General features: G+C 39.1%; 1 protein-coding gene across 1 annotated transcript in view; it reads right to left on the bottom strand.

Annotated features, from left to right (window-relative positions):
• Positions 1-23009, bottom strand: part of PITPNC1 (phosphatidylinositol transfer protein cytoplasmic 1) — a 78126-nt gene that overhangs the window by 36869 nt on the left and 18248 nt on the right. Inside the window, exons 2-4 of the mRNA XM_057368889.1 lie at positions 4418-4566; positions 900-988; positions 445-452 (exon numbers count right to left, since the gene is read on the bottom strand). Coding sequence (XP_057224872.1) covers positions 445-452; positions 900-988; positions 4418-4566 — 246 coding nt within the window. The remainder of the gene's footprint in view (positions 1-444; positions 453-899; positions 989-4417; positions 4567-23009) is intronic.

Here is a 23009-nt window from a genome sequence, read left to right on the forward strand (position 1 = left end):
TGCGAGAGGGAATAGCTGATTTTTCTGGGCACTGTGCCCAGATTGTGTTTAATTTTGTCTACAGATTGTACAGTTTCCCAGATACTATACCAGAGATGAACATTTTATAAGTTAATAAAACAATGAATAAAATAAAATCTGTTCTCATGTCTCCTTGTAATAACTGGAACCTTAAAAGCCTCGCCCTGTTTTATAGAAGCTTCTCTTTGTTACAGTCAGTGACTAAAAATATATCAAATTATTTTGAAGTGATAGAAAAAATAATTTATAGGATCCCCTCAGAAATACTTCAAATTTTCCTTTCAATTTCTTAAACAAATAACTCAAGTTTCACTATTGAATGCATTATGAACCAGTTATATTAAGAGGGAATCAGATTGGATTCTGCCACTATATTTTACATAATTTTTCTATTTTTAGAATACAAAGAGGAAGAAAACTTACTGTGTATTCTGGTTTCCAATTGTCCATTTGTAGAAAAGAGAAAGACGAGGGAAAAAGAAAAATAAAAGAAATGTGAAATAAAATAATGATGCAAGGTCCTTACAGTAAATATATATCAACAATAAAAATGATAGTGTCAAATTGTCTGCTGAATTCTGTTTGACTAAAGTTTATGGGACAATAAAGACACAAGTCAAACTGAATCCAAGCACCTGTTGGTTTCCTTGCAAGGGAGAAATTGCATTGATACAAYRCTCCAATTTTTACCTATCTTTAATCTATAATCTTAATTTTTTTGATACCAGTAAATATAAGGTAAAAGAATCAATGCAGTTTAATAGGACCTGTTAAAGAAACTTGGTGCTTGTAGTTCAATATATAACCTGGAGCTTCTGAAGATAAACTGAACTGTCCCCAAACCACAAAGCAGCAAACATTTCTGCCACATTCCTTACCTGTGATTGTRTAAGGATAATAATTCCAGGCCTTCTCTGTAACATAAAATATTTTGGGAACAACTGCTCTAGCCCAGCTAGGCAGCTTGCTGAAAGTAAAAAAAAAAATATAACATTAGAATATATTATGACTTATGGGTGTTGTAGAAAAAAAGCACAATGTGCTCATCATTTGTGAGGGGTTTGGGGGGTACAGCAACACCCAGATTTCTCCAGATATTTTCACAACYTCTGAGAGGCTGAGCTGAGGGGGCTCATCCTGAGAATTTAGGGCTTCCAAGCTTTGGCTGAACTCAACAGGTGAGTCCAAGCAAGCCCTGAGCCACAGGGAGGCACTCTCCAACCAGAGGTCAGGAGGAAATGGGAATTTCAGTCCACTTCCATCCCCAATCCATTATTTCTTCTCACAGACTCTTTGTTCTTCCTCCATATTCTGTGCCAGCACTGAAACCCTSATGCTCAGCTCACCTGGCAGCTGTTCCCACACTGCCAACTGAGTAGGAAGCTTTTATATTAAAATTCACAGATCACTCAAAACACCTCGTGAGGCTGGTAGGCAGCATTAGTCCCATYTTGCTGATGGGAAAAGTAAATAACAGAAGTGAAGAGAATTAATGGAACTGATGGCACAGCTCAGGGCTCATTTTGTCRGGAGAACTCACCAATGCAGTTGTACAACAGAAATGAAAGATACACCCTATGGAAGGATCATTAAAAGGTAATTGAATCAACTGTGGAACAGTGGCAGCATTTTTTTACCATGGCTCTGGAGTCTCAGAGGGTACCAAAAACTGACGAACAAAGAAACATTTTAAAAGGTGAGTTTATTCAGTATAATTCATCTTTCAACCCTCTCTTARTGACTTCAGTTCTAAGCACTGAGGCTGCCAGAAACAAAATGCAGGATGAGCCATTCCAAGGACAGCAGARCTGGGACACCACAAATATCCCTCAGTTCCAATGGTGTTGGTCTGGCAAAGCACTGAGCAGATCACCCTGGCCAGGACTGAATCTGTGCTGAACTGCAGGAGATGCTTCCAAACCTCTGCTTTCAGAGTGTAAATGTTTGAAACAGCTCTGTTTAGATAACTACGTGCAGAAAGTAAATGAACTTCCCATATTAGCAAATTTCTGATGAAATTACATTTGCAATCATTATGGCTTATTTTACCACGATCTAGCTACATATAAATATTTTATTTGTCCAGAGACAAAATGCAGACGTTAGTACATTATCTACAGATTCAAAGCCAAGTGCATTGACTTTTGCTCTTTGATGACATTGCTCAAAACTGRATTCTTTTCTTTACATAAACCTTTCTTGTGTACAGATTTTTAACCAGCACTTTACATCCTGCAGAATAGACTTGCCTGTATCAGACCTGTTTATTTTGTCAGCCTCTGTCAGTGTTTTTATGACTGCCTCCCTTACCCCTGCCAAACTTTACTCTGATGCCTAAATTACAAATACCAGAGGATGCAGACTTTCAGCTTCTGAAAACATTGCTCCAGCAGGAGAGAAGAGGCAGTAAACAATTCTAAATATAACGAAGGTTAAACTGACACTAGAAAACATACATCTGCTCATTTTGCASTTTTTTTGGTTATTGTTGTTTTTAGCACATTTGCCTGTCTACCTACCTTCACCCATACAGCACATCCTGAAAAAAATRACTTTATGAGCAAAACACATATTATAATCAGAATTGCCAGCAAGTCCCAGTCTCAGGCATGCACAAATTTTTCAAAGAAAACATAATATCTCTATTTCATTAGCACAGGTATGTGTGGATCATATTATCGGGTTTTTTTCCTTATTTCCTTATTTCTTTCTTGTCCAGATGAAATTCAGCCTCAAATTTCTATAAGAGATATCAGTTCAGACCAAAACAGAGCAAAGCAAAGTTTTTTAGGGCAGTGGACCCAGGAAGAAGAAAAGCTGAGAGAGAGAACTGTGCTGGTGGGAGTTCTGCTCCTCAGGAAGGCACCAGAGGAGGAGTTTCCAGCACATTTTGTGTGGAAGCATGTYTCCCTGAGTGAAATCTTCCAGAGATGTCCTGGGCTCCCAGAAAAATCCACAGCAGCCCGAAAACCTCCTGCTCCTTTCCACGAAGCTTCAACAGTGCTGCAATACCTGGGGGCATTGTGACACCACAGCCAGATTCAAACAGCAAATCTGGTGGTGGAGGATTCAGAACAATCATTAAACTCAGGGAACCTGAATTCAAACATCCACCACAGCTTTAGGTAAATGTCCTGAGTTKTTGTAGGCACACAGATCATTTTTGTGCCCATCTTTGGCCAAAATATCCTTTTTCCATTACCTGCACTACCAGGAATCACAAGCATGGTTTGTACACAGCTTCAAGGTTCTYGTGGTCATTCTGAATTGTCCTAAAGTGACAATTCTGAATTGTCCTAAAYTGGCAAATCTGAATATGTTCTTCAGTGCTTAAAGCCTTATTTTTAAAATGCAGGAAAGAAATATCCAGAAACATTTAAAAAAAACCCCACAACTTGTGGGAGCTCTACAACGGGAACACATTTATCGATTTTTCCCAGGTCCCATATCTAGCCTGTGAGAGAACACTTACAATCACAATAATATTAAATGTTGGCAAGATATATATTATTGAACTCTTGTGTGTGTGTGTGTGTAACATCACTGGTGATTCGATTTGGCCTGAATTAAGGTTAGATATGTCAGGTTTGCAGTGCAGGAGACACTTKCAATAGCTGTAGTGTTTGTGTGCTCACTCCAAAATGCTGCTGAGCATAAGTTCAATAAAATGAAACAGGCCCAGGGGAAGAGAAGAACTTCAGAAAAAGCAGGGGTATTCAATTAGATCAGCAATAGTAAAAATGGGAACAGATTGAGCAATATATTTCGTGTTGCACAAATATATATATCTAAACATCTCTGGCCTGTGAGTGTGGAGACAACGATCCTCAGCAGCATCRTTTCAGCAAACAAGGAAAACAAACACTTCACTCTCAGAAATGATGGAACTTCAGGGAAAAAAAAAACCCTAATTTTCCACCATGTCTTAAGCCTAATGGTCCAGAAGGCTGTCATTGTACAAGCCTAATGGTCATTCATAATGTCAATTAACTTTGCTGAGGCAAAATACAATCACCAAAAAAGCTGGCTTTGTGACATGATCATGAGGTGAGAGAAATTGAAACCTTTCTAATGGTTTGATTTTGGTTTTCCTACAGGGTGGGACTTTGCTGATTTTGTTGTTTGGTATTTTGCTCCCCCTCAACGATTTTGGAAAACAAAAGTTCTGATTTTCAGTCTATCCTTAACCAAGTTAAAATTCCTTCTCATGGAGAAGATGCTGTAGAATCTAATCCCTCTATTTCAAGCCAYTGATCAATCCCACCTCCCCATGGCTACCAGCAAGCAGCACGTATTCATGGTACCATACCCCATTAAAACAGAAAGGCTGTTGCCTGCATTATTTGCAAATTTTAATTACACCCCATGCTGGGAAAAGCACTTTTCCTGCACTTGCCTGTTGAGATAAACCCGTTTTTCTGTCAGCTGYCCATTGCCGTGGTTGGGATCTTCATAGGGCTCATTCTGCACCACCTCCACGCCCTCCCCTCGGTCACTCTGCTCATGGCTGTGCTTGCTGATCATGTACAGCTGTCCAATTCTGTACTGCAAGGCAAAACCAACAGCAAACTATGTCAGTTTGATGTCACACCTGTATTAAAAAAAACATCTTAGTCAATGGTATACTGCTATGTGCAGATAAAAGGTAGGTTAAAGGCAAAACCYGGTGGTTTTGGGGTCTTCCCATTGTCTTATTAAGTCCGTGGCATCACTTGTGGAAAAAATAACAAAATCTGTGAGCATAAAAATGTAAAGGATTAGTGCTCTATTATTAGACTGTATTTGGAAGGATATCAGTTAAGAATAATTAAGMAATTAATTTAGTGCTTCCACATGCTGAAATGTAAAGGGATTTTAACCAGCAGGTGAACTCTGAAAGTTCTGTGGGACACAGGATTCTCCTGCCCTGCYAACACAATGAAGCCCTGCAAAAAGATTCGGGGTAACTCTTGCTGGTCCACAAAAACGGGAGCACCAGTTCCTGAGAAAAAACCATGTAGACTCAAAGTCCTTTGAAGTTTGAGTGCCTTGGCAGTATTACTAAAATACATTTAAGCACTTTACTGATCATTTTTCCATAGACTCCCAAATAACTTAGGAAGCCAAACACTGTGAGGATTGGCCCAACTTTGCCATCACAGAAGAATTMATTGTTGCACTTGATGATTTTCTCACGATGTCTCATATCTACACCAGGCCTTTTGCCTCCAAAGAAATCTAGCCAAAAATTCATCTTTAAACTTGCATTAACAAAGATTTTAGAGTATAATTTTACTTTCCCAGTCATCTTCTGGTCTGAAATTTTATTCTCAAGTCCTTTGCACATTCTTGAACATATCAGGGTTCTTATAACAAATTGCCTTTGGACCCATCCAGCGCTCTCGACTGGATCCCTCTCTCCCCCAGAGCAATTTGTGTAGGCATATAAATGTTAATCACTTCAATCACATCAATCCCTTTCAAATACAAAGAACAACCTGTTAATTTAGAGAATGGCTGAGCTACCACACAAGCTGCCAAAACTAGCTCAGCATAGGCAAACAAAAGTATCGTGACAGTCTGACCTCAGAAAACTCCATGAGATTCTTGTGGTTATTGCATATTATAAACAGCAATCCCATCACATCCTTTCTAAAGCCCAAATCAAAAGAGCAATTAGCTCAGAAAAAAAACCCAAACCATCACAGGCCTTATTAGAAACTAGCAACAAGACAATCTTACTATGCAAAACAAGGAGTAGGATGATGGGGGGCACCCTATATTAATTCCTCAATTCTACATAATCCAAATTTATTCCCCTACAGCAACGGGCCACAAGAAGGTAAGAAATTCAGGGTTTGCATCTTGGAAGATCATTTAAGAGAGTAAGTCCTAACATTGTGTAACTTGCTAATCCACTTATCAACCTTTGTCTCTACTGAATCCCTTTTCTCTGTCTCATCATATTCAAACATTTTGCTCAAATCTCAAAGGCTCTGAAGAGCTGCAGACCTCACACACAGCTTTTAACTAAATCCATGACAAATTGTCTTCTCCTTTGCTCTTACAAAAATGAATACATTGGCACAAAGGGAAGGCAAAGTTTGTAGCACATTTGATTTGATCAATTAGTACAGTTTGAAAAAGAATAACTTTCAGGCACACAAAGCTGTTCCTCAGGTCTGAAATCAAAGCAACACACTTCAAAGCTGAATACATGTCAAGAAAAAATGCTTCACCTTTAATTAGATATGTATCAATTAGACCACCTGGGAGCACAGACTTACTGCCTGTGGAGTGATAAGGATGGCAGAAAAGAGAAAAGGTGATAAGGTCCTTATCTTCTAATGGAAAGGAAGAGGTCAGTAATTTATATCCTGTGGAATATAAAAAGGTCAGCTGGGGAGTAGAGAGAGGAATTACAGTTTGACATAAAGTCAATATTTCGATCATGATCTCTATTGGGCTTTTTGTTATCCYGTAAAGTTACGACTTTTAGTTGCCATGGACACCTCTGGAAAGCGTTTTATAATTGCACATATCCATTTCCTACGTCCATGTTGTCCTTTGCTCTTAGTTTTAATGGCCAGATACAAAAYACCTCAGCTTCTGCTGGAAGTGTTGGCTCAGAAGCATCAAGAGGAATGTACAATCACGCTGCCAACAGCTGTGGGGTCGTACTGATGCCTTTATTTGCTCCGGAATCACAAATCAGAGATAACCCTACAACACCACGTTTTGTTAACAGAGGTTGTTTTTCTTTCATGGACCCACTCCACCATAAAATGCTTGCAAGATATCAGATCCCAAAGACTGATCTGATAAATCAACAAATGAATGAGTAAAAATGGTAAATGAATCTGAGCTGAAGTTAAAGAGAGGCTAAGCCTCGTGCCCACTGCGCTCTGCAGATAAGGGTCAGCAGCTGCTCTACAGATGCTGCACAGTCAGTGCTTAAAGGAAGGCTCTCCTCAAAATCACACACATTCCAATTATACCCAGATCCCAGAAGGTGCCCAAGGCAGCTCAGCATGGTGCTTCCCATTTGGAAGATGCTGCAGGGAACAGAAGGCACCGCTGCTGGACAGCTCTCCTGCAGGAACCCCACTGCTCCTCGCCTTGCGCAGGCGATGATTTGCCATAGCTAAAGAGCAGAAATATCCCCCTTCAAAGGCAGCTTGGATGGGGCCCTGAGCAGCCTGATCAGTGAGTGACATCCCTGCCCATGGCAGGGGGTTGGAAYSAGATGAGCTTTGAGGTCTTTTCCAACCCAGACCATTCTAAGACCTTTCATAACTGCTGAAGTGACTGGGCAGTCCTGCTGGAAAGCAGCTCTATTCTGCAAAGGAAAMATATTTTTACACTTATTTTAAAATATCTGACTTAGCTCTTTTGTATGCTATTCATTTGTTTCTATCTGCTGTACAAAATGTTAAAATCATTCTAGAGCAGAATGGAAAATGTTAACTTTCAAAATAACAGTAYTTCACTAAATCAGAGAGTACACAACTATTATTTCAGATAAAATAGCATTTTTTCAAGTGAATGTTTCTATTTACATGAATAAAATCCAAGGCACAGATGTGTCTTTTAGAACTTGCTGGAATTTAAATGCCTGAATAAAAAGTCACAGCTTTTCCTTAGTTCCTATGGATATTGTGGRGAAATAGCACTTAAGAATCATTTAACAACAGTAAATGACACACATTATTCCTGCAAGAGTAAACTGATGTGCCACTACTATTTATGCTGCTCTATCACATTCTGAATTTCTGTTCTTAGCTGTAAGATAATTTTCCAAGACCATCTACTGTTTCAAGGAATTCAGTAAAATTTCACACAATGGCACCTGATACAAATTTGGATCTTTGCTTGTAAATCCTTCAGTTTAAGAGGGGAAAATTTATTCAATACCAGAGGAAGACCTTCAATAAAGAATAAATAAATAAAAAAAATCACAGAACGTGGAGTTAGAGATCTCTAAGGGTATTTCTGTGTAGGTTTTGTAGTAGCCCTGATGTTTTCCAAGTGCTAATGAGTGAGACTTTGTCTCAGTGGTGACTCGTCTGCTCCTTCAACAGCAGATGGTGTTTGCTGTTGGGATTTAGTCATACAAGAAACAAGGTTCATGTTAGCAACAGCATAAGGATGGTCAATCTGATTYTGTTTAAAATTATGAGCGAGGCCAGAAGCATTTTTATCCCTCAGATAGGAGAGAAAAAAAAAAGAAAAAAAAGAAAAAAAAAAATTTAAAAGGGGTTCACCTCACCCATCTTTCATTTGCAGAGCTCCCACTGTTTTCAGCAGGAGCTGCACAAGAAATCTTTGTACAAACAYGCCTGAATTTCTTTCAGCCTGACTGCCTATTGCTCAGGTTTTGATTTAATATGAGTCTTAGAGCACAAACTTTCAAACTTCAGGTGGAATATAAAAAATAAAGCTCTCTCAAAGGGGAAATTACGCCAGAATGATCTCCTATCTGAAATTGTCATACCACTCCTTGAAGTTCTTATCTTCTTAATGCTCACAGAAAATGTAACAGATTTATCATTGGCTTCATCTTACATAATTCTTATATTCAAAAGAACAGTTGAATCCTTTCATCTACATTTACTTCTCTGTRACCAGACTAAACCATCAGGGATGGTGGTGCCATTTCAATTTGAGCAATTTTTTGTTCTAAGCCAGCAGTGAGATCCCTTCCTGCAGAGAGAAGCTGGAGTCCAGAAGACACTGAGTGTCTTTTCTGMCTATTCAAGGTAATTATAGTTTTGTGCTCTGAATTTCAGAAAGTGGAAAGAATTTCTCACACAGGTTCATGCTAAAACAYGCCAGTGGCTTCTAGTGCTGTCCTCAGAAAACTGCAAAGGTAAAACAGAAAAAAATGAAGAAAACTAGCAACAACTAATGTGAAACAGATCTGTCCAAAGGCAGCTCTAAAGGGTCAATCCTGCCTCCACTGATGGCAATAGTTGTTTTGTCATTGACCTCAATTTAGTTAAGATTTATTTCCAGCAACAAAATACAATGAATCAGCTTCATCATCAGTTATATCTGTCCAGCTACACTRAATCCAAGGGCATTGATTATGGCAAAAGGGTTGCAATTTTATTAAGGAATTCTGATTTATAGAATGCTGTCTCATTCACAGTAAACAATCTTAAAACTGATTGATAKGTTTCTGATCTATTTTCAAGTCATAGTCTTTGCAAGATGCTCTGTGTGCTCCATGTGAACGTGTTCCAGGACTTAATTTTATTTTTTTGCAAAAAAGTTTAACAGGAATGTTACTCCTCACTTGTCCACATTTGGAATTATCTAAAACAATTTCTGATTATTCCTCAAAGGACCACCATGAGACAAACATGGTGATCCCCAGGTAAGCTCYTTGTCCAAACATGCAGAGCCTGTCACTCCCAGCAATCTCTTCCCTGCAGTTTTACAGAGATATTTTACCTCTGGAATAAATTGTTTGGAAGTGYATTTGCTTGAGTAAACATCTTTGTTTAGGAGGATACACTGAARTTTCCTGTTGTGTTTGTTTTGATGTTGAGGGCATTGTTTTCAGGTTTGGTCAAGACCTAAGCCCTGCATTGCATAGTTACGAAAAGCTTCCAGTTAAATACTGAAAAACAGGCAAAGAAGAGTATWAACCTTGCTTTATATTTGATTAATTGAAACAGAAATTAATACATCAACCTTAAAAAAACGTCTGCGGTAGAACAGGGAATTTAGCCTCAATCTGGTGATTCCAGCTCGGTGCTGTAACCACAAGACACATCTGTAATTTCTTTTTTATTCTAAACGATAATTACTTAAAGAGAAGTGGTTTCTCTTMTCTGCCTCACTAACCATAAATCCCTCATGTTGGCATTATTAGACATCATTTCATCTGGGATGGTGAATCCTGATGCATCCTCACGCTCCTGTGGATTTTGGGAGCAGAGCCCTCRCGTGTGACAATCACAGCTCGGGCTGATGGAGCACCAGGGCTGTGCCCTCTGATCCCAAACCCCTGCAGGTGATGATTCACAGCTATTAACAATAATTCAAGGGAATCTTTTCCATGACACAAGCTCCAGSTTCTGACAAAGTGATTTGTTTGCCTTGTTATTAACATTCCTAGATTGGTTTTAACAAGAACAGAGGAATGTGCAGTGYGCTGGTATTTCATGTTTCGTGTATGGGTGGGTTTGCGTTGGCTCCTCCTTGGCTGCTTTTGAAATTTGGTTTGGTTTGGTTTCAGATATTCAGATATAATTTGGTTTGGTTGGGGCACAGAGCTGTTGCTGTGCAAGCAATGGGCATCTCTGGATAACACCAGCTCAGAGTTTTACTGCAGGACATTGCTACRGGGGGAAATCAGTCAGACCTGTAACCACTGCAGAGTTAAAAACTGAACTGAAATTATCCCTCTTTTTTTCCTAGAGAGGGAGGAGAGAAAACAGGAAGAAAATAAATTCACTGTAAATTTGAACTTGGAAGWGTCTCTTATGGAGCAGAATTTACCAGTGTGAAATTAGTGGTTTGTATTTCCAAAATAGTGATTTTCCTGGTGAAATAATGACATTGTGGGCTAGGGTCCTGTGAAAAGAGGACTGCTGGGTTTGACTCCTTGGGAAATTCTGCAAGGAAAACATGAATAATAAACAGAGAAGGCAGAAGGGGGTGTTCTACAGCCCAGTGCAGTGCTGTGCAGAGATCCCCAGGCTGCTGACCCGACCCCAAATCTCCTTTAGCCTGGCCAAACAGCAGCGTGGAGTCTGCACTAACACTTCGTTTCACTTCTTGTTTCTAAGTGAAGATGTTTAGAGCAAACCAGGCACCTTTGCACTGCATTCTCTTTGTCATGCAGAAATGACAAAGAAGTTTTTATGAACTGGTGTTTTAAATGGCTCTCCCTGAGGCACAAATACAAGAAAGTAGCTCCAGGAGCAAAAACAGATTTCTAAATTACTGACCTCAAAAGGAAATCAGTTTTATCTATACAAAAGATAATCAAGGAAAAACACCAAACATTTAGGTCCTAAAATCTAAATGTTAGTATGATTCACTGCTGTGRTTTGAGGCCCCAGACAATCATGCAAGTCATTTAGTGGTATAAATGTCACTTCCTGCAGTAATATATAAAGAATCTGACCAGTCAGAGTTTAGAGTTGAGCTTGAAATTTTTCTTTCAACTAATTCCTGCATGCATCTGTGAACCACAAAGCACTACACATCTGCTGACTTGCATCAGCAGTATTCTTTGCTATTGCCCAAATTCATGGGAACATGCTTTTGTAGCCTCACAAACAAACAGTTGCAGTGGGAACAGTTGACTTTTGCATGCTGTGAAGTGCCATTCTTGCTGCTTTCATGTCTGCTTTGCCTTTTCAGGGAAGAAATTATATCCCTAAGACACTTTATCTGCCCAAATTCCCGTGAATAACAGTTCAGCAGTGACACACTGGATGCTGAAAGTCAGTATCCTCCTCTGTATTTCGAGATAAAGAAACAYGGCCTACTCTACATTTACAATAGCTTGTAATAAAAACTAAACAAGAGACAGTGAAATCAACAGGAGCAGGTCCAGATCTCTGGTTAATAGGTGCACAATGAAAATTAAAATAAATGAAAATGAAGTTGCAAATGTTCAGCTTTCATGCAAATGGTTTGCCAAATATAGCTCATGTCCTGTTCAAATTGTAGTCATTTTATGCTTCCACACCAGCTGTGCTATTGAAAAAAGCCAGCTGTTTATCTGGAGTGTACAAGCTCATACAATTTTTAAGAATCCGTTTTTATTAACAATATTTTACAGTGAGTCAGCTGGTTACATTTTTCAAACCRTGTACACTATGTGCTTCGTACATAAATACCAATAATACTCTATTCTTTAGATTTTTCCATGTATTTCCTGCAAGGAATGCAGATACATTTCCGGAGGTTTTCTCCAAATTCCTCTGTGCACATAAAGAGCAGTGAAAAGGTTCTTGCTGTGTTTCTTGAGCAGTCTGTCAGTGCTGAACACTGACCACTCTTCACATCTTCTCAGCCCTGTTGATGAGTTCCTGCTCTGATTATCTGCAAACATTGATTCCAGTTTCCTGCTTTTCATGCACAGCTCACTCTTGCCTTACAGTGCACTATCAGTTTGATAACTATCAAACATTATTGGAGCTTTTTCTAAGGCAAAAGCATATTTTATTTGTTTGCCACAATTCATTCACGAGATTGTTGTTCATTTAAAGCCTGAAGCTCAAGGAGCTGTTCAGCAAATATCTTAAAATTTTAACTTAGAATGCAGTAAAGTGAAGCAAAACTGCAACRTAATTTTTGTAGAGGTTACTAAAGGTTTTTCAGAGACACAAACTCTTTTCCTGAGATTCCAGGAAAATACTATTTCCATTTCAGATATTCCAAGAAAAGCCAGACTGGAAAAGCATGGGTATTCTGTCACCAATCTCTTTCCAGCAGCAGGCTCGAGCTCTGCACATGGGGTGACACGGGACTCACTCACAGTGAAATGTAACATTCTCCATGGACTGGTGATGGTGATGGAGAAGTTCCCTCTATTAAACCTGACAGCAAAAGCTGTTATCTGTTTTTCAAGTTGAYTTCTGTGAAGTGCAGGATTTAAAAAATTCAGTAATTTTAATTTGGTTCAGTTTAAACTGGGAGTGTCCAGAGTTTCATATATCCTTTGACCCTTTCAAAATTCAGTGGAGTGCAGAAATGGACTTGGGAGTTAGGTTTATCTTTAACTATGAATGGACCAAACACGTGTGCATCTATTCATGCTTTTAGAAATGATTTTCTCTTTTTGCATGGCTAATGGTATTTGCTTAATGTTTAAGTAGAACTTCTTTCCCCTCAGGCTTCTTCTCTCTAATTACTCTTCTTCAGTAATTACTCATTTTTATGACTTATAAAGATCTCTCTCACACCAACTCCATCAACTTTCAARTGCAGAGAATTCAATGCTTTCAGAAAAAAAAAGAGTAAACTTCGAGTTCAGAAGCACCAAAGAGACTACAAAGGATTCCATAAATTTTTCAGAATCACAGCACAGAATAATTCTGCAATTACGTTTTTTGGCAAGAAAATTCCTTACAATGCATTTTAGGCAATRTAATTCTGCTTATAAATATGAAAAAATGAGAACTTTCTTAGTATGCACAATCTACAATGAATAAAACAGCATCAGGATTTAGTATTTAGTAGAAACAAGCTGAACAAGGCAAATCCAATCTSCCTTCTGATAATTTATGCAGAAGAGAGTGAAATTTTGTTTGCCACKTACAATGAAACAAAAATATATTCACAGTCCAGAATATTTTATTTGATTATCACAAGTGCTTCATCCCACTTTCTGATCTACTTAAATAAAACTGACTTCAATTTAATTTTTAAAATTCACTTGTTTTATTCCTGCACCCTGTAGATAAAAATAATGTTATAAAGAATTCTATGTCTGTAAATAGTTGAGGTCACTTCTGYATCTCTGCATCTAACCCAGGGATCAGGATCATGAAAATTTTAAGGTTATCTGCAGTCATCTGATGGAAGGAAGCACATGAGAGCAATTGCATAAGGAGGAAATGAAGACATACTTTCCTCCCCAGATTTTTAAGATACACTGAAATCTCAAAACTAGTACTGAAAGAAGACATAATTTTTCCATTTTAGTTAATTAGAAACTAAAACAACTGAAATACCTACTCTACAAATCTGTGACAGAATCTCCCCACCTTGACATGAATCACTGCCATAGGAATTTACAACTTTTGTACTTATACCTCTGTTGCATGCATAATTCTCCAAGAAATGTTGTGAATACATTTAGGGGCGAAATCTGTTTGCCTGCCACTGACTTATGGAAAATCAAAACTGCAGCCAATAAACTCTTGGGCTGGAAAYGTGGATTTTGCTGCAGAACAAAAAGCAGCTGTGGGGTGCACACTCTGGAGGGGTCAGGGTGCTCATGTCTCTRTCTAGAGTTAGAGCACAAACCTTGCATTTCAAACTTTTCCCACCTTGAAGGTGCAAGTTCTTTGATGCTGCACAGATGAGCAGAATTGCTGCCTTCCAGCACAACACAGAACAGAAGCTCTTACGCAAGGATAAGCAAAATTTCCAGGAAGGATCACATTCCTGACTGACTGACAGGCTACAAAGCTTCCAGAGCAGACATTCTTTCAATACCACATGTAAAYCAAAGGGAGGGTGAAGGCAAAGAATTCCTGACAAGGGACTCTATAGGCTCAATTCAATTTTATCATAATCCAGGAATGTGAAGCTATATTGTCTCCAGATGTTTTTAACAGAAAGGGTCACAGCATTAGGCATTCCAGCAGTGCTTATCTGGTTTTAGTGTTCTGGAAGGAAGTCTAGAACATTACAAACACAGGCAGCTTCTCCTCTGGGACAGAACCTGGAAACAGAGCAGAGGGAGGTGCAGGAAACAACAACCTGCAGATTTTAASCAACGCAGAAGAATTACGTGTGTCCATCATACTTGGGAAGATTTGAAAAGAGTGGTAATATCTGGGATAAATAAAACATTTTGAGTTTATACAACCAATATGTATCTCTATATTCCACACAGATACCTGCAGAGATTATCCAGGGGCTGTAAACSACAGCTGGCAATTTATCAGTGCAGATATCAGCACGTGAGAGAATCCAGTGGGATTAATGGAGCCTTGACTATGTACCAGGGAACTAAAAAGCTTTTCTAGGASAGATCTCCTTGCCCTACCCCTCTGGATATCAACAACAGCAGTAATGACCATCATCAGCAGCAAAAGAATGAGTAGCTCCTGTTCTGTGCTGGACTCTCCACCCTTCTGAAGTTGCTTGTGCTACAAGTAACAGATAAATCAATTTCTCAATGCTTCTAAGTGCGACTATCTTTCTTTCCACCACAAGAATTTTGTTTTGTGTTGTGGCCTTTTGAAAACTTCCAAGTACAAAGAAGTTTCCAAAAGGCCACTTCAGCTGGAACAGATCCTGTTTGAGTCCAATGGAAAGCCTCTCCTGTTGACTCTGGAGAGCTTTGTAAGTGAACAAACAGCTTTCCTGCACTCCCTACTGCAKTTAACCACTTCCTCGTGAGCTGGAGCCAGCTGCGTCACTTGGAACGTGTCCTTTGGGTAGAAGAGTTCGTGGTGTACAGTAGCACCAGGGAATAAAGCTGAAAACCATAACAACCAAATGTATAAATAGATAAGAATTCTTTATAGACAACCTGGTTTTCTTCCTGCAGTCCCTCAGGCCAGCAGAGAGCTATGTGATGGTTGTGTGAGTACTCCGGGCTGGAATCTGGTATCTGAGACATGTGTTTGAAATGGAAAACACGTAGCTCAAAGATTTGAAATGCACACACACCCTGTAAAAAGCTGGGTTTGGAAAAAGTCAGAGAATTAATCTAAAGCATTCTGCTGCAGACCTCAATAATTGACAAAACCCCAAACAAAAACCACATGCACACGCAAGCTGAACAAAAAAAAACCYTCCTCACCAGAGTCTAAAAATACAGTTACAAAGAGCTCATCGCTTCCTTTCCTGCCACCCAGGGGCTTCTACTCCCCAAATGCTTGTCATTCGTTCAAATTCAGAGAGGAAGTGGTTGCTGCAGCAATGGCAACCCAATGAAAACTCTTTATCTCCTACATTTTTGATTTTTTTATAGCATGCAGAAGGAGCAGACAGCAAGACCACAAACTTGTTGCATGGCAACACAGCCTGACCTTCCTCATTACTTTTCATAAAAATAAAGAATTCAGGCAAACTTAGAGAATTCTTTGACATATGTGCCTGTAAATGATTCRTTGGGAAGCACAAAAAGGTATGATTAAGGAAAAAGCTGGAAGAAAATATTAAAACAGGAATAAAATTCACTAAAAATGTCCTTGCCCAAACGGGTCTCACAGGTTGGTCAGTAATCTAATTTTAGTCTAACATACTTTTAAATGCATGTGGTTCAGTCAAACATTTGTAGATGTACGTATCTGCATAACCTTTAAGTTAAAACATTTAGATAATTTCTACTATTTCCACAGGTTTGTTACTGTGAAATACTTTTACAACAAATTTTTTTATTCTAAAAGCTCTATGAACYCTCAGCTTTGTTAACCAGACAATGYTGTGCTTTAATGGGAATACTCAGGGCTTTCTCCTACAGTTCAAAGGCTGGGAAAATGCCTGTTGGACAATATCCTCACTAACAAATGGAGTGCTCCAGTGGATGGTTTCTCAGATTTCTTTAGAATCTCCCTCCCTTACTTGAAAACTTGTGGGGTGGGAAAGTAGGGATATCACACTACCTGCTAGGTGTTCCCAAAACAGGGAAAATCCTAACATGTGGTGTTTTATGCAGGGCCTGGGAGCTTGACTAGGAAGATTTTAGCTAAGTAGTTCAGGGAAGAGCTTTAGWGGGAGCTCAGGCAAACTGTTCCTGCAGGATTCACACTGTCACTTTCCAGCCTCTGTTAACCTTCAGAATATTCCATTCCTCCCTCTCTCACATTCATTCACAGAATGAATACACGGTGGGTAAGGAATGTTAATGGTTAATTATCCAACTTGGAAACCGAAATTCTCTATTTCCCTTTTTTTTCTTGGCGGTTGTTTTGCCTTGTGCTCTGTATGGACTRCAGGATTCTCCTGAGAGGCAGATAACCATCAGGGTACTCCAAATTCCTCACTGCCATGGCTGAACTGCCTCCAGCACCTCAGACACACAAATTAAAGCTACACAGAGCAGCGATATTCCTCAGCTACACCTTCCTGATCCTCAGGATGTGACACACTTGCTTCCCAACCCTGGATTAGCAAAGCCACCACAACCARGCTAAACAGCGCTTGTTTCATCTTTTCTTCTGTCCAGGCTGCAGACAATTAGTCAAACCCAAATAAATTAATGCATCTAATATTCTACTCTTTGATTGAAAGGATGGTAATGAGCAATTTGCTGTCTCAACTGGTCACAACTGTCAGTGAGAGGCAGCCGCCAGTTTGGCTCAGTGGGGAGCTCTCAGTGGTTTTTCTGTCACAGCCAAATGGTCATTTTGCCATGAGCACAAACGCTGACAAGGAGGGCAGTGCGTGGGAAGAGACCTGGCATTTCCACTGGGATCCATCYATGCATGCAAGTTTATCTACTGAATATATTCTACTTTATATACTGTATCCTCTAGTTAACCAGATTAAACCTGTCCTGTGCCCATTTTCTTGCTATGATTCTGAATTAGCACCACAGCCACCTGATATTATCTGGATCACTGATAATACCCATCAGATAAACAAACAACACACATAAATGAAGTTCCTTTAGAAAAGATAAAACACCCCAGGTACTACAATAAAATAGAACAGATAATGCAGTGGTCTCAAAAGTAACATTTAATGCCAAAAAGGACAGGCAGAATGAGAAAATCAAAAGAAACTCTTTATTCCAACTTGTTTCTTTAAATTCAAATTGCAAMATCAGTAATTACCATTGAAAAGTATTTAAGAAATTTAAAGTGAGGCAAAAACATAGACAGGAAGCTGGTGTKGTAAATAAAGCTCTTTTAGGGCTAGGAAAGATGCAAGGTTGTATTTAGGGCTGCTGGATGACAAGTGCTTTCATGTCATCTTCCCATGGCAYTTAGTGACATTAAAACTCCAGAGTCTGGCAAGCATGGCTGATTATTGCTTTATTTTCTCATCCTTCCAATAATTTCTAACACACAAACACACAATGACCATCAACAGAGAATACAAAAGCTTAGATCCAACAACCACACAGGCCTTCCAAAAGGGCCAACAGCGTTTTTCATTCAATTGGATTTAGTGAYGGGTCAGGGCTCTTCTTTCACAACTCACAGGATTCTGTTGCCCAATTATTCCCCAGTTACTGAAAACAAATAAAAGATTTGCATTCTAGCACCTGAATTACAGCATGTGGAAGAGAGAAAATGGAGTGTGAGTTTCAGCCTTGGATTCATATGTATTTCCTATATTACCTGTTGATGCTGCCTTAATGAAGACCAGAAAATTCCACATGCAGTAAATAAGCATTACAGTTYCCCCCAAAGGTACAAATCCTGCAGATCCAGCTCCTGTGGTAGTCTTCCACCTTGCTTTATTTTTTTTTATGGGCAAAATAGGGTAGAGAAAACAAGGGTGAATATGCAGCATTATGAACCTGATGGCTCTTGGTGGCCTCCTAAAAAAATTTTGGAAACTTGAAACTGCTTGAGCAGTACAGAGCACAGGACTGGTACAGAACACCCTGACTGCAGTGACTCCCTGAAAGCCTCTTTGGTTTTGGTGCCAGAACTTACAAACTGGAGACAAAAACTTGCTGTAGCAGCCCTTATTTGACAAGGCTCTTTTTCTTAAAAATAGACCTTCAATTTTTCTCTCAGCCCTGACGTGTGCTACAGAGACACAACAGGCTCTTCCATAGCCAGAAGGTTTGAATCTGAGGCTTGCTATTTATGCAGTTATTCCAGTCCTCGACTGTGCCACAAACCCTGACAGCCCAACCATTCGACAACTGCCTTCCCTGACACAAAGTCAGCCAGAATGACTAAAGGTCATTCAGATGAATAAATGAACGATCAAGTTTCTCCATTTTTTTTTGATCTGTGGACATGAAAGGATAATTCAGTAATTTCATTACGACAGGAAGATCAAACTAGCATTGGTTTTCCACTTACTATTAAAGGCAATCCTGCAGGGCTGAAACACTACACTATTCCTTGCCATTCCATTTTTAGTTCCTTTTCTTTCCCTTCCTTTCCTATCTATTGGTGAGATTCATATCACAAAACTCCCAACCTTTACAAAATGGATGCTTTTRTCTTTGCAGCTGAGGTGAAGTCAGRATGATGTGAAAGGGTGTCTGCATTTTAGTGCCTTTGTCCACGTGAGTAACTGGGAGACGTCAGCGTGGTGTCACTGTTCCATCTTTGTGAGGACACGCATTCAGGGCAACAATGAAGCACAAAATGCACTTTCTCAAGTCTAGAAATGMGATCCCAAAGGGAAGCTTGCACAGACACACTTCCTTCTCATCCAGAGACTGAACGGTTCCTTAAGGCCATTTGACTGACATTTCTTCCAATGACATCAGAAGGAAAAAATGACATTAAATGTCATTACCATCGGGTAACATCCTCAAAATAATTTTCTACACTTCACAACAACTTCATTGAAATGCCTAAAATCGCAATTGCCCCTGCAAGAATTCAAAACCATGAGCAAAAATATACTGTTTCATCCTTTCAGAAATACACTAAAACACAGAAGAAATTCATCTGAGACAGCCTCTCAGAGAACATCATCAGCTTAAAGRTTTGTATGAATAGTTATTAAGTGAGAAGCTCAAAGAAGTGGACTGCCTTAAATTTTCTTGAAATGAAAGATTAGATGTGGTGTTGAAGGTTATCTGAAAAAGATGCCGAAAGAAGATGAGTTTTAAGAGCTATCAAATAATTAACCTGCGAAACAGGATGAAAATAATAAAGAATAGCACAGGCAGGGACTGCAGCACGAGCTCAGCGTGGGCTGACTTGTTTTGCWGTGTGCTCCCACAGTGAGATTGCTCCAACACTCAGGCCAATGTTTGCAGGCAATCCAGGTGGAGATAACCAGCCCAATATTGCCTTCATGTCCRTCCCTATCCYCTCAGCTCCCTCGTAGCTTTTGCTMRCTMCAACTTCTGTTTTATTGCTATYCTGAAATGAAAGATAAAGGAGCCTAGAGCTGAAGCCAAATAACCACTCTCATCTCCTGCTGATCTGTATTTGACTTGAAGACGGCCACTGTCTTGCTGAATCTGGCCTCAAATATCATGAGCAGCTGGTGGTTTGACTTAGTGCAGTCTTGCTCTGGCAGTAATTCCARCGAAGGCACTTTGGTGCATGTGTTGTGTATTTACTAGCTGTCTGTTTATATTGCTAACAATGATGTTGATACTGCAGCAGGTCATTGCCAGTTAAGTAAAACACAAGTTTATGTTACCATCAACTATTTATTTTAACACTGACATAGGCAGTGTATTGTGTAAATATGTAGCGGTATTTTTCTGTTAACRGAATTGTATTTAAAATTCAGGCTATCGGTAACAGTGATATGAAAATGAAACACTTACATTGAAGAGATTTCTATCTGAACTAYGAGCAGAGAAAGTAACAGATGACTTTTAGCTGGCTAACAACTGCCGTTTTAAGATTGTTCTCCTGCTGGTAAAAACTCCACTGAATTTTCGTTGCATGATGTTTTATTGTTTCTACTTTAGGCTGAGAAAGCCACAAGGAAAATGGTTCAGGAATGTTTCAGTTGCTGGTAAAAATAATAGCAATTATTAAATTAAAATGATTCATTGTATTGGAAATAAATGTCAGAATTTTTTTCCTTTGGAAGACTCTTATGCCTACAGGGAGCTAGGAAARGGACTTGAAATTCAACAGACATGTAGTCTTTGCATAAATACTTATGCATGAAAATCCCTYGGCTAAATATAAACCTTTAAATTTAAGTCTTTGCAAATACAGCTCCATATTCTCAAAGAAGCTTTTTAGGGCTTTCCAGAAGAATTATTAAAATACTCTGTTCTTACTGCACACTCTCACAGATCCTACTATATTTAGGATACGTATTTTTTGTATTCTTTATCACAGATTTTTTTTTTATTGCTTATTCTCTTCCATCATATGGCACTGTGTACATTCAAAATGCTCATTTTATCCATTCCTCTCCATTATCTCAAGTGCAGCAGCCTGTGCAGTGCATCCCAAGGTTCCAGCACTGGTGATAAGAGGCAGCAGCTCACATGAGGCCGGGTGATCACACATCACATGATGGCCCTGCCCATGGCAGGGGGTGGGACCAGATGACCTTTAAAGGTCCTTTCCAACCCAAACCATTCTAGGATTCTGTCATAGTCAAGCTCTTTTTTTTTTTTTCTCTGAAGTTTGCAAAATAATTACAAACAAAAACTATGCTTAAGGAAATCTTCTTYAGCTGGTAAAGCCAGGTTTTTATTCAAGAGCTACAGGAAGGGATGGATGTCTGATTGGATATTAATGTATTTGGGTACCTAAACACTGGCACAATTAAATAATCATGTTCCATTTTTTCTCCCTATTGGAGGCAGTTGCATACTAATGTGGATGATTTTACGTAGGGCTTCTGCTCCGTTTGCCAAAGTGCTGAAAAACATTCTGGGAAGGGAAAACAGGGCCAGCTCAAGGTCAAGTGAAGTGAAGGCTCCACATCAGCGTTGTGTCCTCTGGGCATCACCAGCACCAGGGCCCAGTTGTGATGCACAAGGATGAGGAATGACAACATTTAAGCAAGGGAGGCAACACGAGGCGAATCACTAAATCCCAAATTCCTCACAAGCAGTTGCTTATCCCTTGTTCCTCCTCATCTGGGTATCCCACTCAACACAAGGGATCTGATTCAGGGAAATGTGAAATATTTACCAGATTGCCAGGTGCTAAAGTCAATGAGAACTGTGTTTCCAATTCCACCCTGAAAAATCAAGTTCCAAGTGTCATATACTAAAAAAATGGAATATTTTCAACTGTTATGTCTCAATACAGGCTTCTGTCAGCTGCAAAATTATAGAATTTGTTCATTTACAAAAGTGTAATGAWAATAAATTGATTAATGTTTAGTAAACACTCGGACACTTTAGTGATAAGCATCACTCAAAACCATGATAGACACTGGTTTCACCTTCAGAGATGGAGTATAAGTTACTAAAAAAAGACAAAAAAATTATATAATGAAAAATGGTGCTCACACTAGCCCCACCCAGCTTTTCCAGGAACCAGTCTTACCAAAAATACATTCACAAAGCAGGAAACCAAAACTGTACAGGCAATATTAATTTTTGCACCTCCTAATTCTGGGTGTCCTTGAACTCTAAAATAATTATTTTCAAATCAGTCTACGTTGATACCAAAATTATAATTTCCTCACTGTTTTGGAATCTATGCAAAAGGGTGGAGGCCACTGAAATCTTTGCACACAGGTGAAAATGAAGTGAGGTGKTTCTGAGCTCACAGTGGCAGCTTGCAGATGTACTTTTTCCTGCTTGTGCTTTTTCGTGGTTAAATAAAAGCATTCAGCTTTCAGTTCTTATCTTTTCAATGTGTTACATTCACGCTACAGGAAACAAACATCAGTATTTTGACCCTGTGGGGTTTTTTTTTTCTGAAAACAAGACATTAGTACAGGGCAGAGCAAGCAACAGCAAAACTTCATTTTTTAAATTGGAGAAGCAGCAAAATTAATTTTGAAAGCTTCTTCGTTCACAGCTGAAAGGCTTTGTACAAAACTTCATCCTGGAGTGATATTTTCAKCAGTAATATAGGGGTTAGTAATGGAAATGCTGACAGGCCCATAATTATGGAAGCGGAGCGGGCACCACTATAAAGTATATCAGATAGGCAACTGCTTAAATTCAGTACAAGGTATCAAAAGATGTTCCTGTCTGTCCTCATTAGAGCAGCACTTGAAATTCCTTTTAACGCCCATGAATCAAATTATTAATTTGATGTTCAGAAGGACATATACACCAAGACTAATACTTGCATGAATGCACCCCATTTTATGCTTCAAACCAAATTGGTGGATCATCCTAAATGGTGAAGCTCTTAGAAACTGCAAAAATAAACGGCAAGGATGAGAACACTTTATTTTACAGGACACAAACTGAAGCCATGTAAAGTAATAGAAAAATGACACATTGKTTCCTTTGTTCTAGAAGATTTTAAAGCTTCTCTTTATATTCAGACAAGCAATGATATATTTGTGTGCAATTGCACTTTTGGATACTGAGGGGGAAAAGTGCCATCACCTCTGTTCATTGGGTCTTGTTTGACAGCCACCTCATATATTGGCATKAAATTCTTGATGCCTGCACAAATTCCAGGCATGCAAAGGAAAGATCAAGCCTGGAGGTCCAGGAGGGCAGCTGGGTGAATTATACACTTATAGCCTATATAAATTTTAATGTATGT

The sequence above is a fragment of the Malurus melanocephalus genome, unplaced genomic scaffold, assembly GCF_030028575.1.
Source record: "Malurus melanocephalus ecotype Western Australia unplaced genomic scaffold, MMel_1.1 scaffold_98, whole genome shotgun sequence".
Taxonomy (NCBI): Eukaryota; Metazoa; Chordata; class Aves; order Passeriformes; family Maluridae; genus Malurus; species Malurus melanocephalus.